Source organism: Melanostigma gelatinosum (genome assembly GCF_949748355.1).
Source record: "Melanostigma gelatinosum genome assembly, chromosome: 20".
Classification (NCBI taxonomy): domain Eukaryota; kingdom Metazoa; phylum Chordata; class Actinopteri; order Perciformes; family Zoarcidae; genus Melanostigma; species Melanostigma gelatinosum.
This window is the reverse complement of record NC_136653.1, coordinates 16,977,958-16,995,460: the sequence shown is the minus strand read 5'-3', so window position 1 is coordinate 16,995,460 and position 17,503 is coordinate 16,977,958. Positions and strand designations below refer to the sequence as shown.

Genomic DNA, 17,503 nt, shown 5'->3' with positions numbered 1-17,503 from the left:
TGACCAGTGTTCTCTGAACTTAACATTTCATATTTGCATGCTTTTAAATCTGCATGCTATCAAATATTTTAGCTTTACTCATAAACTAGAACAGAAATGATAGGTTTCTTGTAGTACGTGTATTTTGTTACAAGTTTTATGTTGAAAATAAACAATTGATTATTTGATAGACATAATCTTCTGAAATCTACCATTTTTAAAATGATCCTTTAGTAAGCTTGTCTTGTTTGAATTAGTTTAAGGACCTTAAATCTGGATGGATATAGACTTCTAACCGTTCTTGAATTGACATCACGTGTTAATTTCGATTTGAAAAGTGCTTTGTGACTAAAGGATATTATGTAGGTTTTATAGATTAGGATTTTGGTATTTTGGTATTAAACCTGGAATAATTTATTCACATTTAGGCTAAAACCGTTGATCAGAAAAAAACTATTTAAAATGTAATAGTGTCGACATGTCTGTTATTAAGGTTAATGTGTTATAGCGTCACACCTTATATACACTCCGGTTACACCCATAGACTATAAGAACGTTACACCAATATGGGATCAGAATTTTTGCATTATAAGTATAGGGCTGAATATTGATCAATTATTTTCAAACTAATTCAAAATTGTACAGCTTAATCTCTAGTGGATTTTTACGACAACACTCGCTGCGGATCTTTTCAACACCAGAGTCCGACTCCACACGGTAGAATTATCAGGCAACACCGGACGTGCGTCGTTGGCGCGAATAATAACAAAGCTGATGTTTCAATTTTGCGAAGCTATTATCGTTAAATTATTATAAAATGTACAGACATTTACCCAACACGGTGGAGACCGTTTGTTTATGTTAATATGTAAAGTTATTTTATGTATTTTTAACATTATAACGTTACGCTTGGCATCAAAGAACAGGTAAGTTGATCAGTTTATGGTAGTTAACATTATCGAGACTATTTAAAGTTAGCAATGTTAGCTAGTTGGCTAAGATTGTTTACATATAACATGACGCTGTCAATCTATATCCAGTTTGGTATTAAATATATGTTTTGTCATAACGTTATTCTCGGTTAGGCTAACGTTACTGCCAAGCCTAGCGAATGCCATCATAACAAACGTTAATGTCCTTTTATCTGATCCTTATTCAGTTCGCCATGTCTAAAGGAGACAGAGATGACTACATTGTGAAGTTTGTGGAAAATAAAGCACAAAAAACTGAGTATGCTGCCAAGGCTTACGAGGTAAAAAGTTCATTATCAAATCTTTGCCACTGTGCTAATGTCTCTTCCTTTGTAATGGATGATGACCCTTTTTCTCATGTGTACACAGGCCATTTTGGAGCTGCAGTCTGACAAGTACTTAAAAACCATTGATGAAGATGCAGTTTTACAGATGGACCAGAAGGACAAGTCTCTGTTTGTCTTCAGCAGCTTCACCACACCGGCCTTTCTGCACTGCAAAAAGGTCTAACTCAATATTTGATACATCGAAACCTGGATTTCATGGTTAATTGGTGAAGCCCCTGTCACTGAGAGTAATTATTTACGTTCTCACTCTGTTATTTGACGTGTAGCTTGGCTGCCGAGTGGTGAGTCCACTGGTGGTGTTGTACTGCCTGCATCAGCATCATTGCGTTCCCAAAGCAGAGAAGCCCGTCTATAACATGGCCATGGCTGACATCACTATTTCCTGCACCAGCTTGGATAAAGCTACACGGGTAAGTTCACTACGTATGGTGCTTTTCAAGTTGTTGCTCCTTTTAAATCGGCAGTCTAATAAGTGTAACATAGTGCACAATTCATCTTGTCCATAGGGGGTTAAGAGTTGGGAAAGCACAGCGCTTTCTTAAGTGTTCTCTAATGCGTTTGCGTCTGCCTCTCTACAGGCAGACGTGATGGATCTGGTTCAACTCATGGGGGGACGGGTCTATCTTGATCTAAATGTATCGGTCACACACCTGATAGCCGGAGAGGTGGGCAGCAAGAAGTACCTGGTAGCGGCCAGCCTGGGTAAACCCGTCCTGCTGCCCTCGTGGGTCAAAGCCTGCTGGGAGAAATCTCAAAACAGGTATGTCATTAAAACGGACATTTCTGTGTAGAAAGATGCATATGAATTTTTTTTGGGATGTTTTCTTGGCCAAATAAACTGAACAGTTTATTAAAAACCTTCAGGATTTGAAAGTTTACCAGTCAATATTTCCAAAATTAGTGCTTCAAAGAAATTATACAATTGTTATATGACATTGTAACCTTTAGATCAGGGGTGTCAAACTCATTTTCACTCTGGGCCACATCAGCATCATGGTTTCCCTCAAAGGGCCGGTTGTAAATGTAAGACGTTGTAAATGTATCTACTCCCTAACTTATTGGTAAATAACTGTCTCTGCATTTGATTATTGTTTATTCAAGTGTAAAAATATTGTACATGCAGTTATATAAATGTAAAAATATATTTAAACACATTTCTGTTATTATACCTTAAATCCTTTTAATTTAGGGTTAAGAAACCCACATTACTCTATCAAAGACCAAACTATTAAAGAAAATATCAAAGACAAATATCAAACAAGTTATTACAATAACTTTGTTCAATGCCTAAAATCCTTTCAAGGGTGCGTTTGCACAATCCCACGTGAAGTATTTCATGTGTTGTAAAGCCACATTTAAAGTAGTCTTCAATGTACTCACAATACATTTCCATTTCAAGTGTACAGTAACCAGCCAAAGAGCTGCTTCTATGACGTTTAAGTATCTCATAATTATGACTTTCCATCTCAGAATTTCGACTATGGGGATATTTTTATTATCAAATCTAACTTAAATTTTTTATTTTTTTATCTGGTGGATTCGCGGGCCACATAAAATGACGTGGCGGGCCGTATGTTTGACACCCCTGCTTTAGATGATCATTAACACCTCGTTCTGCCCCCGTCAGTTTTTTCAGGTATACAGATCTCCCCATTGACGACTATCTGTGCCCTGTGTTGCGTGGCTGCACTGTTTGTGTGACTGGCCTCTCCAGCAAGGAGCGTAAGGAGGTGCAGCGGCTCTGTGATCAGCACGGAGCCAACTACACCGGTCAGCTCAAAATGAATGAGTGCACGCACCTCATCGTTAGTGATCCAACAGGTACGTCACCAGCATTTTCAGCAACAATGGGCTCCGTTATTGCTGCCAGTATCGTTTGTAAGTGTTCGTCTTTTGTTTGCAGGTCAGAAGTACGAGTGTGCAAGGAAGTGGAACGTGTACTGCGTGTCTCTGCACTGGCTGTTTGACAGCATAGAAAAGGGCTTTTGTCAAGACGAGAACAGGTACACTGTGGAGCGTAACGCATCAAAGAGCACTCGACCGCACACTTCCACCCCCTCTGGCACCAACAGCAAGGAGGGTGAGCCACAGACAGATAGTTGTTTTGTTGTGTACTGTATTATGTCTGTAACATATATTGAATAATCCTTTTTTTTTTTTTAAACTCTAGAGGGTCCGTCTCTGTTGGGCTTGAGCCACATCTCTGTGAATGCTAGCATGACAATAAATGACACGGTCGTCACTAACGGCACCATCAGCCGCCTGGAAGCTCCCGACCCCATTGAGACTCTGGATCTCACCGCCTGCCCAGCTGATGATGTCTTTGATGGCTGTAAGGTAAACAAAATAATGCTCCTTTTCATACAGAGTGGAGATTTCCATTTCCACCATTTCTTTTTTGTGACATTGGGAAAGACATAGATGAGGCTTTTCTTTCACGCTTTGCTAAACGTTGTGCAGCTGTACCTCTGTGGTCTGCCAGGGAAGAAGCTGGAGAAGCTGCGGCATCTTGTGAATGCTGCAGGAGGTCTGCGCTTCAACCAGCCCAGTGAGGAACTCACACATGTGGTCATGGGAGAGCTGGACCAGGACCTCAAGAGTTTTCTGTTCAAAGCAACACATAGGTATGACCTGCAAAGAGTATTACTTTACATAATATGTATTGCATCCTTGCCCAAAGCAAGTTTATAACACCTGTGCCTCACATTTATACGATCAAATACCTTAAAATATAATAAGCTATATTGACTTAAGTCCTCTCTGAATCTAAGCTTAGGATACATCCTTACCGTATCCTACATCTTACATTGTTTTGTAACTTATGTAGTCACAAAGTAAAAAATACAGAATCCTGCTTTAAGGGGATGTTTACATGCTTTCTGTTAAATCATTGATTGTGATGTCATCTCTGTATGTTACTTCTCAGACCCCATGTAGTAACAGTGCAGTGGCTGCTGGACAGTTTCCACAAAGGCAGTCTGCTCCCAGAAGAGCGTTACCTCCACCCTGACTGTCTGCCTCCGGCCTCGGCTGCTGTCTCTGTGTCTGCCGGCCGCACTCTCTCCTCCCGGCATTCAGCCGGTCCCCCCGCAGCCAGTCCCAGAACTCCCAGGCAGACGAGAGCAGAGGAAGATCTGCTCTCTCAGTACATGGATGATGACCCTACAGTCGGTAGGTATCTGTTAAAGAATTAGCTCAGTTTTATTGGACACCATTAAGGGATTTAACAGGATACAGTTTTGTATATTACAGCTCATGTAATTTTTTTTCATCCTCCAGTGTGCATGCCCCCACCTGCAGAGGGCAACAGCAGGAAGTCCATCAGTACACCTGCTCAGTCTTGGGCACCAAACCTCACCAGAGGACCAGAGGCAGACTCCACCCTGCAGGAAGCCGGCGAGGCAGGCCTGTTTTTTGGGAAAAGTTTCCTTCTTGTGGGCTTCGGCGCCGAGGCAGAGACCCAGCTCTCGCTACTGGTGACAGAAAATGCAGGCAGGGTGCTGATGGGCCGTACACGTGTTGTGGCAGACTATGCAGTGGTCCCGCTGTTGGGCTGTTCAGTGGAGGCCACAGTGGACGAGGTGGTCACTGATACCTGGCTGGTGAGATCCTAGTCAGACTGCTTTAACTGTGTCGGGAGGAGGGTGTTTTGTGATTTGAAATACACATTTGTTCTCCATCAGTTCTGTGTGTTCTGTTATTGCTTTGTAAGTTTAATATCTGACAGGTGTGCTTTGCTTTTGTTCATTTTCAGGCCATGTGTGTGGAGAAGGAGTGTGTTCTGCAGCTGTCCTCCAACCCTTTGTTCACTCCCGTTCCTCTGAGGGACGGACGTTTTCCTCTCAAAGATTGCGTCCTCTCTGTCAGCCAGTTCACGGGAGCAGAGAGGGAGTCTTTGATGGAGCTGGCCAAGCACCTCGGAGCCAAGTACGGTTACATTGCAGTCCGACCTCACATAATAATAAAAGGAATCCTAACGTTCCCTACACTAATATATTAGTAACAATATTAGCAGTTGTAAGTATGTTGTACTTGTACTCTCATAGCTGTGTGAACTACCTGTCTTAAATCTTGTCTTCTCTCCCTCCTGCAGTGTCCAGGATTACTTTGTGCGCCTGGCCAACCAGAAGAAAGGGATGCTGGCCAGCACTCATCTGGTGCTGCAGAGCCCCGAAGGCACAAAGTACCAAGCGGCAAAGAAATGGGGGCTTCCAGCCGTCACCGTGCACTGGATTCTGGGGTCTGCTCGGACCGGCCAGAGGGCAGAGGAGGGGCGCTTTCTAGTTGACCTGCCAGCCTCACCAGGTTAGAAGAGTGTCTTCATTAAAGCCGTCATGTGGATCAATGTGGCTGTAATCGTCGTCGTTGGGTGTGAATTCATTCATTCATTGTTTAGGGTTAGGGTTGTGCTTTACCAATGGTTTTCTTCTCTTCTTCTACAGAGAGGGATGATGAGAGTTTTGTCGGTGGCTCCCAGAGGGCAGCCGTGCCTCCACCGGCACGATTGTCTCCAGAGATCCCTTTGCGGGGTCTCCAGAGCGGTAAGGCCGTCACTCCGCTGGATTTGGGTCGCCTCCGGAGCAAAGTGTTACGCTCTGTGTTGGATGAGATGAAGCCCAAAGAGGACATCAGCACCCCCAAACAAAACCAGCAGGGCGGCAGAAGGAACCCCCCTCAGAAGGAGGCCTCCCTGCAGCTGGACACTCCCTCCCGTTTCCTCAGCAGAGACCAGCTATTCAGGCCGTCTTTCAACTTCAAGGTTGGGACGCACTGAGTCCAAGCAATCGTTTGTGCACTGATATCTGATAGATCGTTCTGTGAATACGTGGACTGTTCCTTTTGTTCAGGATGTTCGAGGAGCATTGGAGACTCCAGTGGGAAAATCCAAACCAGGAGAGACGGTGGAGACCCCTCTGACTGACGTCATCAACAGGAACCTGAAGGTGTCTATCGCCAATAGCTCCCGGAAGAGCTCCTCAGATATGCAAGCCATCACTGCCAGCCCCCAATTTACCAAGACGACTGAGAAGGAGGTAAACCGAAATACATGAAAATACAATGTTTGTAAACTTGACATTGGTGGTTTATTAAATACAGTGACGCTGATGAAATCTTCTCTCACTTACTACAGGATACCTCATGTATAGTACAAGGGAAAGTGGACATGTGATGGAGTAGACGATGTACCGTCTATATCAGTTGATGTATAAACAACAGTGTGATCTAATTTGTTTGTAAGGTCCCAGAAAAAGAAGCCGGCCCTCTGACTGGTGTTGTGATCTGTGTGGGAAAGAAGCTGAGCAAAATGCAGAGTGAACTCAACGCCATCGCTGCCTCGCTCGGAGCCGACTTCAGGTTCTCGACACATTCTTGCAAACTTAATTTTCTTGCTCATACGTACAGTTAAAGTGCTATTGGCTGCAGTCGTTGTTTCTCAGTAAATGTTGGCTGCAGGTTGTACAAACATTCCTTTGTCACCGCGTCTTTAGGTGGGCTTGTGACGATACCGTGACACACTACCTCTACCAGGGCCGAGTGGGGGACAACACCCGGGAGTACAGAGGAGTGAAGGAGAGAGGGCTGCATGTGGTCTCCCAGTACTGGCTGCAGGCTGTACGTCTCCCAGCAGCAAACATAAACAACCCACGTTCTTTACTTCACGACTGTTTTTACTCTAAATGGGAGTTTCAGCTGTGTTTCCACCATGTTTGTTTCATTATGTCTAATAAGCTTCTGTTTTTCGGATATGTGCTGTGTCGTCTTGATCAGTGTGCTGAGGAACAGAAGCACGTCCCCGAGTCTCTGTACCCTTTCACCTACAACCCCAAGATGAGCCTGACCCTCAGCCAGGTGCCCAGCAGCTCTCAGAGGTCTCCACCGTTTACACGAACACAACTCAAAGACATCACAGGGGCAAAGGACGAGAAGGTGGGTCTCCATAGTGATGTAAATGCACCTCCAAGGTTCACCGGATACAATATGTTCTTAGTGACATCTGATAGAGAAGTACGTCATTAATGCTGGAGTGTCTCATGTAATTGTCTTTCTGTGTGCCCGTTTTTAATTATCCGTCCTTCAGTGTGGACACATTGCCACAGAAGAAGCCTCAACGTTACGCCGTGTCAGCGATGGCAGCGTCGATAAAGAAGACACGAATGATGCCGCAGATAGAAGCGGTGGGTGTTCCTTTTTCCAACGTTCATTTATTCCCACGAAGCTCCTGCCTGTTTGAAGAACATGCTGATTCGTGTGGTTGATTATCGTCTTGTGTCCAGATGTCTCAGAGACTCTGGAAATGGGAGAGAACCTGCAAAGACAGCTCCAGGAGATCATGTCGGTCACCAAGCTGACGACAGGGAGGCGTACCTCGGTCAGACTCAGCAGGATGGGATCGGGAGGGGCCGACTCGGACCCCCACATACCTGATGGGAGCCGGTTCGGACGCTGCGGGAGCAGACGTACTCTGGAAGCTCTGCGGTGAGGAAGATAGTTTATGTTCAAACTAAAAAGCCTCTCAAAGCAAATTGGTATCATGTTAGGACTATTGTTGTGCTATAAAACCAATCCAGTGTCTGGATGTTGTTGTATTTTAAATGAAAAGGGTCAAATGATTCCGCCCTGCTATAGTAGCTCCTGGATACCAAGTTCACACACTTCCTCGTCCAAATGCACTCGCCTCATTCCGTCCTGATTTCATGGTTACCAGAGAAGCAGCTCTGGACATCAACACAGAGCCGTCTCAGAGCGAACAGATAGTTTGGGACGACCCTACGGCCAGGGAGGAGCGGGCCAAGCTGGCTGGTAACTTACAGTGGCCCGGAAGTCCGTCGCAATACTCTGAGCCCCTCGCACCTCCACCTCCTCCCACCGCAGAGAACGGCCCTCAGTTCAGGGACACCATGACGGACTCTGAGCTGGTGGAGATGGGTAAGAGATCAGAGAGATCATATTCATGTGCAACGTTTACAGATGGCTGGGAACCAATCCTGTAGAGGAGTCTCAAGTTAGTCAGGAAAAGAATCATTTCAACATAAACATACACAATGGAACGACATGGCGTCTGACATACTGTACGACATCACTGTGTCCTCTCGCAGCTGCTTGTGATGTCATCGAGCAGCACATGGGCCAGAGAGTCACCGCGGCTCCAGCAGAGGAGCCTGAGAATGACATCCTCACTCCCAAAGCGCCCAGCATCGCCTTCCCTCTGGCCAACCCCCCGGTTGCACCGGAGCCACAGGTGAAGATTCCTGTTTACATACACAACAACAAGAGGTTGATGCATTAATGTCACTTCATTAATGTCTCTTTAAAGCAAGCTGCTGGTGCTAAAAAGGTTCTTTCTTCCTCTCAGGGGGAGCGTGAGGAAGAGAAGCAGCCGCCCAGATTTCAGCTGTCCTCCCTCAGCCCACAAGAACGCATTGATTACAGTCACCTCATAGAGGAGCTTGGTGAGTCTTCCACCTAATTTGGGCTCTGCCGGTGTTTCATCATGCTGCAGAAACGCAGCACAGGCCTGGAGTCAGAGGAGCTCATCCCGGTTCTTTCTTTCCTTCCTGTCTTTTTCTGTTTGGTGTTTTAGGCGGCGTAGTCCTGGACAAGCAGTCGTTCGACCCCAGCTGCTCCCACATCATCGTAGGGACTCCTCTGCGTAACGAGAAGTACCTGGCAGCCATGGCGGCGGGCAAATGGATCCTGCACCGCTCGTACCTGGAGGCCTGCCGCTCTGTGGATCGCTTCATCCAGGTCGGGATCTGAGGAGCTGTGGTTTAGTGCCTTCAGCAGATGTCTACTAACACTCGTATTTGCAGTGGTCTTAGTCATCCTTACCTGTGTGTGTGTGTGTGTGTGTGTTCCAGGAGGACGAGTACGAGTGGGGCAGTAGCTCCATCCTGGACGCGTTGCCCTCCATCACCTCCCAGCAGAGGAGGCTGGCGTTATCGGCCATGCGCTGGAGACAAACTCTGCAGGGACGCTCTGAGCAAGAGGTACCTACAGTCCTCATCACTCTCCTTATTGTATTGTGTACTACTCGTGTTAAAGTATTCTATGCATTGTTAAACGTGTATATATATGTTTTCCAGGGAGCCTTCAGTGGATGGACGGTCATGCTGAACATCGAGCAGAACAGAGAATCCGGCTTCAGGCGGTTACTGCAGTCTGGCAGAGCCAAGGTTGTTTATTAGTTGTGTTCAATCCAACATCGTCTACTCAGCACTATTGCTGTTTTCAAATCAGGCTAAACTGTTTGAACTAAACTGTAATCAGAGATTTGGTAGTACTTTATTTAATGCTTTATAAACATACTTATGTGTTATAATCTGCTTATAGCACTGTCAAATGATCTATTTATACACATTCATAAGGAGCGTCTCTCCTTATATGGTCATTGGTTTCCCACCCCCCCCGGGTTTAGCCTCGCTGGTGAGCCACTCTGATGTTGACACATGTCGCCTCGTGATCCGTTTTGTTGGGAGATGACTCCGAAAACAACAGTCACGATCATTAAAGATGACATTTGCTGGTCTTTGTTTCAGGCGAGGTGACTCATCTCCGCTATAAAACTCTGACGGAGCTTTAATTCGCAGTTTCCACCATAGAGCGCAATCACTAAAGAGCAAAGCGCTGACAAAAAGCAAACGATTTAATCAGATGTCATGACATCTCACAACAAGGTAGGGAAGCTACATCCCCCCTACCGCGCCAATTCTGCTCTGTATTTTCCCAGAGAAGGTGACGATGTATTTTTCTGTAAACGTAGTGAAGCCATAGTTCTCACCTTTTTAATTTCTCCCTCCCTGCAGGTGCTGCCGAGTCCCTCCCCGTCCTTGTACCAGGAGGCCTCTCACCTGTTTGCAGACTTCAGCCGGCTGAAGCCCGGAGACTTCAGAGTGGACGTGTCGGAGGCCACCGCCCACGGAGTCCAGTGCTTGAAGCCGGAGTACATCGCAGACTACCTCATGCAGGTGAGAGAAGCTTTTCAAATGAATTACCACCGGATTGGCTTATTGCGAATAACAACGCCTGAGATCATTCGTTGTAATGTTGATGTAAACGTAACAAGATGCATCCTGACAGTGTAATGTTTTATTCATATACTACAATAGACATGTCTTATGATCTTTAAATGTGTTTATATAGCAATAAGTGCGATCACTTCATTAGTGTTGAGTTAGACTCCGTTGATTAAATGTTAAAGCCGAGCTTTATTGCACACAGGAGCCCACCCCGCCTATCGAGCTGTACCACCTGACCGAAGCTGCCTCTGAAGAAGCTCCAGGCACTCCGTCACGTAAGCGCAAAGCAGCCGCGGACAACTCTAAGCTGAAGAAGACGCGTCTGAACTGAATTGTAATCCCTAAATATTGTCTTTGAAATTATTGTAAATAACACTTTATCTCTTTATGCTAAAAATAAAATGACTGTACCATTTGTTTTGGCATCCTAAATCCAGTGGATTGCAGTCTGTGCAGTGAAGTGTGAGAGCGTAGCCATGATGGATGACTTAATGAAGGTCTGACAGAAAGTGTCGAGTCACGTTCTGTAATTGGATGCAATAACACTGTGTGGCCTGTGGAGGGCAGTGCATCGTCACTGACTCTCAGGACTGCGTTACAAGTGATTCCTCAGCAACACAATGAGAACGTTCCTAATGAAAAATGATTATTAGCCGTTAATAACTTTATTTATTGTCCTGTTGACTGCATCTATGTATGCTTTGTTTATACTGTTAGTCAGCAAACTTTGTGTCTGCTTGTTCACTTTGTAACAAGAAGTCAAACCAGTCGGCCGTACTCTTCCATGTGATCATGGCCCACTTGTATCTGCTGTTGCAGAAAAACACCAGATTTTGTTTACCCGTTGTTGATTTAGGCCTTTGGACGAGCAATGTGCTGTTTCATACCAGGGTGCCAGCCGAGGTTCGATGCCCGGGTTGCCTCCCATATGGCCGGATAAGTGGTTTAACCTCATCATAGATCGACCAGCTGACGGCCTCCGCACAGAACCAGCGCTGAGCTGCTGTCTAAGAGGTGTGGGATTAGAGGAGCATGACTCAGGCTGCTGAGTCGAAAAGCCTCTCACGGCCTCCAACGAAGGAAGGAGTAGCTTGAGCAAAAATCCACTCCTTACCACCAACACTACTCTCTGTTATTCACACAGATATTTACATTTAAGACCTGAAACTATCCAACATTTCACGAGAAACAAAATCCCTTTCCTACTCTGTTAATCTTCTTGCGGCCCCTTAAATATCTCATGTGACCCCCTCAATGGGTCCTGTATCTGTAGCACTCTACACTTAACTGACCAAAAACTCTTATGGAATGGTCTAATGTGAATCTATTGTAGTATAACTCGAACTAAAAGATTTTTAAAAACAACGAATATAGTCGTCAGATTGAAAAAGATTACAACTATCCGGGTGAAGAAGAAGCTCACTGGAGCCTGCAGGATGTATATTATCTGCAAAATGATGTATTATACTTTAATTAACGTTAATGTGGGAATAAACTGAAGCCATCCTATTTGTTTCTGATATATGACTCAGAGGTATGGGGAGCATGAATATGCCCTGCAATGGTCCACTGTCTATCTTCAACCAAGTTTATTTCAGGAGTTTTCTGTTTTGTTATTGATTTTATTTATCTTTTGTCATAGATTCTGGAGCAAATGTACTCATTTCATCTAAAATCCAATAAATAAATGAATAAAAAACTAGCTGTAGGAAATAATTGTATTTAGCTCATGACTTAAAATGATTGCCAATTAATCAGCATTTCACATTAATAGCAGCTGCTCTGAAAGCTTGTCCGTCAAATGTCCTGCAGCTTTAATGTTTCTGCAGCAGTGCACCATGAGAGACGAGCAGTGAAGCTTTGTAGAGCTGAAGCAGCAGCACAATAGCCGAGCACAGGTTTCATTGCACAGTTGGTCTTTGCGTGATCTGAGTCAGTGCATCTGAACTTGTTTTCAGTCAACAGGTGTCCCACGGGCTCATCTCCCACTTTGCTGACTGGCCGGTGGCCAACAGTTGAGTTTCATTTCGCCACTCCGCTCCCGACAGGTAACTTTCAGGTCTTCTTTTTTTGTCGGGACAGTTTGGATTTCAGCCCGGGGAGAGCACGACTCCCCCGATCAGGGGAGGGGGAACTCTGCAGCGGCCCTCATTAAAATTCCCTGTCCGTACACTCACCACGAAAACCTCCTTTAGTGGGTGGCACCGGCGTCCTGCGCGCCTCTTTAATTGCGCACCACGCATTTACGAAGCGATCGCGGATCACAGTTTTCATCATCATCAGCGGCGGCCGCGCGGATCACGGTGCACTTGAGGCGGAGAGTTTGCTTACTGCGACCCCGCTATATTTCACCCCGTCAAGGCTGAGTGAGGAGAAGGTGGGCGCAGAGGTCCGGCAGTAGGGTGGCGCCCCGACACATCTCCACATCCAGCGGCTGGACACGCTGTGCGGCGACACGGTCCGCTCCCGCAGAGGGTGCCTCACTTGGCTTCTTATTGCAGCTCCTGATTGTGACGTTTCCCGGTGGGGACTGGCAACATGTGCGCCTGGATGCTGTGAAGAGTGACACGGCGGCTTTTGGGGTTTCATTTCTCTCGGATACGCCAAGTACCCGACGTAACGGCGCACCTTGTGTATAGTAGGTGAGTACATCAGTTTCTGTGTCTGTACTTCGGATCAGACAGCTCGCCCTCTGCTGTGTAACCTGTACTGTGTTGTATTGGCTGCTCTTACAATAGCCTGCCTTTTTGCGTGTTGATCACGTTGATGATCCGATTTGTTGCAATCCTGGTGGAAGGTTCCCCGTGACAGTCACAGACCCGAGCATCAAATCACTGTCAGCGCTGCATCCAACTGTGATTGTAACAGTATATGGTGTCCTGTTCAAAAAGAGCATCATGGTCAATTAAGGAAATGTGCTCTCAAGTGTTTTTGGGTGAAGAATGTGGGTGGCACTACATTCTTGGAAAGATTAATGGTAAAGACTCCTTGCAGTGGCTGGCTGTATCATCCCAGTTGATTAACCACAGTGGTTGGCTTGTTTACTTCCAATAACAAGGAGTTCAAAGGTTTTTTTTAGAGCAATCAATCCTGCAACTTGAGGATCTCTGCCCTAAGTGCCCTTGAAGTGGTTTATTTCTCAGGCAACATGGCAGCAACAAAGCAGATAATAGGAGGAACTCTCTTAAAACGTAAGACCACCGTGAACAAACCGGCATCACCAAATACCCCGTTTGAGTGTGGAGCTCCAGCTTTGTTCTCGAGCACAAGGGGATCGTATGGACTGTAAAGTAAAGTGTATATAATTGAACCTGCCGGTCACTCTCTCCATTGTACCAGGAATGTTTGGTTGCCTGTTCTCCACAGAAACCCCCCATTCCTTTGTTCTGGGGGGACAATCCTCCAGTGCCATGTGAGTGCAGTGGTAGGGGGAGGAACAGGGGTCAGCGGGGGTATTGACATCTGTAGCTGACAGCTTCCTCGGGGCGAGCTGACATGCTGTGATACCATGAATGGGTATTAGGGAACATATGTGCAAAGTACTTAACAGTAATGAGGACATTTATGTCTTGTGCATCTGGAGAGGTATCACATGTGTTGAATGTAACACATGAAGATGATTTGTGTTATAGATTGCAGTTGATCAGAAAATGCTCGATGAAAAATGTGTGTTCGTCCCAAATCCTTTTGTTTTTCAGCAACCATTCACTGATTGAATTGGTTTGACATTGTCCGAAGTTAACGGTCCAGTGTGCTGGATTTGACGACATCTAGTGGTGAGGTTGCAGATTGCAACCAACTGAAACTTCTTCAGTGTGCCAGAGCATATGGGAGAACTACGGTGGTGGACTCGAAAATGCGAATGCTACTATCTAGAGCGAGTGTTTGGTTTGACTGTCGAAGCATGCATGGCGGGAAACATACTGCTCCGTATCCTCTGGGGAACACAAATGTCTTCACTAGAATACATGGAAACCTATTCAGTATGTATCAACATGACATAAAACTACAAATGTGAACTTCAAGTCAGGAGTATGCACAATTTAAATGTTCATCCTCTTGGGACCGTGAACATCTGTACAATTTCATTCATTATTTGTTGAGCTAGAATTAAACTCCAACGGTGCTCTGGATTCCGTTTCTCAATTGTGAGGATTTGCGGCTTTATATCATTTTAAATTTAATATTTTCAGGTTTATGTATGTTGATCGAGGAAACAAGGAGTTTGAAGACGCCAACTTGGGCTATGTGGCATATGTGGTGGATATATTTTATATTTTTCAATATTTCCTTACATTTTATAGACTAAGCAATTAATAAAGAGGAAAATTGCATTTAGAGGAGATTGGCATTAGGTTGTCGCCAACAAATCCTGCCACTTCCTTCTGATGTTGTCCTCTATGATGGAGGACAAAGTGTGTGTCAGTCATTTCAACACCTTCCTATTTGGTGTGATTCTGTCAACATGAGGAAGAATGTTTTTAGAAGGCAATGGCTGAACAATCTCCACAGCTGCAGTCTTATCGGCAATGTCAGGAAAAGTCTACATTGACACTGAAAACGTCCGGAAATGATCAGCTTTCGCATCCAGAGCAACAAACCTCTCTTAAAACAAACGTATCAGGGAAGTTCCAGGAAAAGGGAAAGTCTGGTTTCTGACTCTTGCAGCAGAAAGTCCGAGCTGATGGGAAACTGTTGGGGAATGTGACTGTGGCAGTGTTTCATGGGTTTCATGCTTTTAAGTAAGCATCACTGATGACTGGTAGAGAGTGGTACACCATGAGGTGGAATGTATGCCCCCCCCCCCCCCATGGGCCCCTCATGCTGCACAGTATGTGCGAGGGACTTTGCACCTTCGTCCGGCCTGACAAAACAGGATTTCACCGACGCAATGGGAGGAAAAGCCAACCTGTGCCTGCGCCGTTTCTTTTCCTGTGTTTTGTAAATGCCACGCAGCATTAACGAAGGCCCTCAGCTGGTTTCAAAATGACTTTAAGCTGAGAAGGGAGGGGGGGCACGTATACAGGAACCACGGGGGGGGGGGGGGCACTCTGAAAAGCAAGCGAAAAAGCAAGAAGAAAAATACATTTCATCCTTAGGCCCTTATGATGGTATCAGCTAAAGAGCGTTCCCATAGGACCAGACGTGCTTCAAAAAGGAAAAAAGAAACCTCTCTCTTTCGAAGTGTTAACTTTTGAAAGCCTTCATACTGTATACAGTGGTATCAGAGCAGGCTCTGTTGGACCATTGGGGCTATCAACCCCTCTTGCCCCGACCCAGCATAGGTGGAGCAGATAGATGGTAATGGCTAACGAACCATTATGATGATGAAAGGGGGCGACGGGCACGGGGGGAGATAAGAGTGTGGCGACCGTCGGAGCATGAGGTGTTTACAAGGGGAATTCCTCACATTCCTCAGCTGCAGCCACGCCACTCCAATCTGCACCTCCACCCACTGATGGTCACCCTCTGTGCCGAGAAGGACCCAAGGGGCGAAGGGGCCCAAATAGGTCCCCCCTCAGGAAGTAGCCCCTGATAATGTGTTATGTGAGGCGATTTTTGAGTGTCGCTTTAGAGATTTGGGGAAGCAGAGCAGAGAGTTAAAGCTCACACACACAGAGGCTTGTTTATAGCTTTGAGTGGGGAAAAAAGGATTTTCAGTTCAAGCTTAAGCAAAAATGATGGAGCTTTTAGCATACGTTTCATTTTCAGTTGTTATCCAGAATAATGTCACAGGTGAACCAGGTGAAGTGATAAAATGTGATGAACATTACTTGATAGCTGTGTCGGAAATATCGCAACATTCTCTAGATTTATTGGCAGGAATGTAGCTGCAAACATTCATGACTTCCAGATGATGTGTCCGAAAGACTTTGGCATTCCTCTGACGTTTCCTATTGTGCCACCATGAGCTTCACGTTTGTGGTTTTAAACCACCACCAGCAGGTCAAATGTTTAATTTGTCCAATACTTTTGGTTATAACCAAATACCTGCAAATTCCCATTGGTCCACCAGTAGTAAATCATAGCATGGTAACAAACTAAACTAAGATGTTGAGCATCAGCATGTTAGCATTGTCGCAGTGAGGGTGTTAGCATTGCTGACGTTAGCCGAAAGCAACGCTGTGCAGCCTCACAGAGCGCTAGCATGGCTGTGGACTATGGACATTTATGATAAAGGTTTGTTCAGAAATATTAAAATCTGAAATATTTAACCTGCTTGTGTCAAACTACAGGATGATCCCTCAGTACTGCAGCGTCATTCTCACACAAATTAAGTCTAACACAATGAGGAAAGGCAAAAAAACAAGATAAGTATAGTCTATTAGTAGTACTATTTCATAATCAGGCAATAAATGAAATATTTTGATATATTTAAAGGGATTTTTTTCGATTAAATGCTCTGAAGTGCAAGTGCTAAAGAAATCTCCAGTGCCTTCTTGTATAAGGCAGTCATGAGGCTGGATTTAGACTTTATCCCTTCAGTCTATGAAACCATTTTCAGTTTTTTTTCACAGGCAAGACCTTTAGTCGCACCTACTACGACCTTGATGAGAGAGTGCAGTCGCTTTGCTGCTTGCTCTTGCCTCTGCACCTCTGCTTGCATTTTCTTGCATTTTCTTGCTTCAATTTGCCAGATATATCACATATATCTTGCCAGATATATCACATATATCACTCTTCAACGTTTGAGTGAAGACAAATCCATCGGAAAGTCGTCGAGCTATTTGGATTGTTGGCTAATGCTAACTAGCAGCTAAGTTAAAGCTAAGTAGCAGCAAGATGCCTCCCTTCTCCACGGATGACTACTACAAACTCCTACAGAAGATTGCAGTCTTGGAAACAAAAATCCACCGACGAGAAGTAAACGTGGAGGTAAATGGACTCAAAACACTGGACAAACGCTAGCTAAGACACAGCTAACTAGCACAACCAGGCCTACCAAGAAACAGGAGGAGAGAGCAGATAATGAATCTTCAAATGGTAGTCCTCCCTGGAATTAACTTGTTGTTGAAATGTGCTATACAAATAAACTTGCCTTGCCTTGCCTTTAAGCTTAACAGTCACGAATCAAACAACTCTTTCCTTTCTCTCGTCTGTTTTGTAGAGAGCCCCTTTGTCAGCGAGGCTGATGTGACTCATGTGCAGCGCTTGGCAATGCAAAAGGCAAGTCCTCGTCCAGGTCACA

General features: G+C 45.2%; 1 protein-coding gene across 2 annotated transcripts; it reads left to right on the top strand.

The window, feature by feature from the left end:
* The first annotated feature begins 788 nt into the window (after positions 1-788).
* topbp1 (DNA topoisomerase II binding protein 1) lies at positions 789-11,714 on the top strand. Of its 2 annotated transcripts, XM_079292150.1 has the most exons (29): positions 789-905; positions 1,139-1,231; positions 1,320-1,454; positions 1,564-1,707; positions 1,876-2,057; positions 2,925-3,118; positions 3,201-3,377; positions 3,468-3,634; positions 3,758-3,921; positions 4,224-4,468; positions 4,577-4,899; positions 5,052-5,224; positions 5,391-5,602; positions 5,740-6,056; positions 6,145-6,330; positions 6,537-6,652; positions 6,787-6,910; positions 7,067-7,225; positions 7,377-7,473; positions 7,573-7,774; positions 8,004-8,224; positions 8,395-8,537; positions 8,652-8,748; positions 8,880-9,043; positions 9,157-9,285; positions 9,382-9,471; positions 10,102-10,263; positions 10,517-10,648; positions 11,171-11,714. In XM_079292150.1, the coding sequence occupies exons 2-28, from the start codon at positions 1,145-1,147 to the stop codon at positions 10,643-10,645; spliced, it is 4,539 nt and encodes a 1,512-aa protein (XP_079148276.1). In that variant the 5' UTR covers positions 789-905; positions 1,139-1,144; the 3' UTR covers positions 10,646-10,648; positions 11,171-11,714. The 2 variants fall into 2 exon arrangements, with proteins under 2 accessions (XP_079148276.1, XP_079148275.1); XM_079292149.1 differs by having other exon boundaries at positions 10,517-11,714.
* Positions 11,715-17,503: the final 5,789 nt, after the last annotated feature.

What these genes read in the sequence shown, in the direction of transcription:
- topbp1 (XM_079292150.1), top strand. Translation starts at nt 1,145, where the DNA reads ATGTCTAAAGGAGACAGAGATGACTACATTGTGAAGTTTGTGGAAAAT. An exon ending in TGGTCACTGATACCTGGCTG is followed by an intron (nt 4,900 to 5,051) that starts GTGAGATCCTAG and finishes GTTCATTTTCAG; the next exon opens with GCCATGTGTGTGGAGAAGGA. An exon ending in GGCCGTCTTTCAACTTCAAG is followed by an intron (nt 6,057 to 6,144) that starts GTTGGGACGCAC and finishes CCTTTTGTTCAG; the next exon opens with GATGTTCGAGGAGCATTGGA.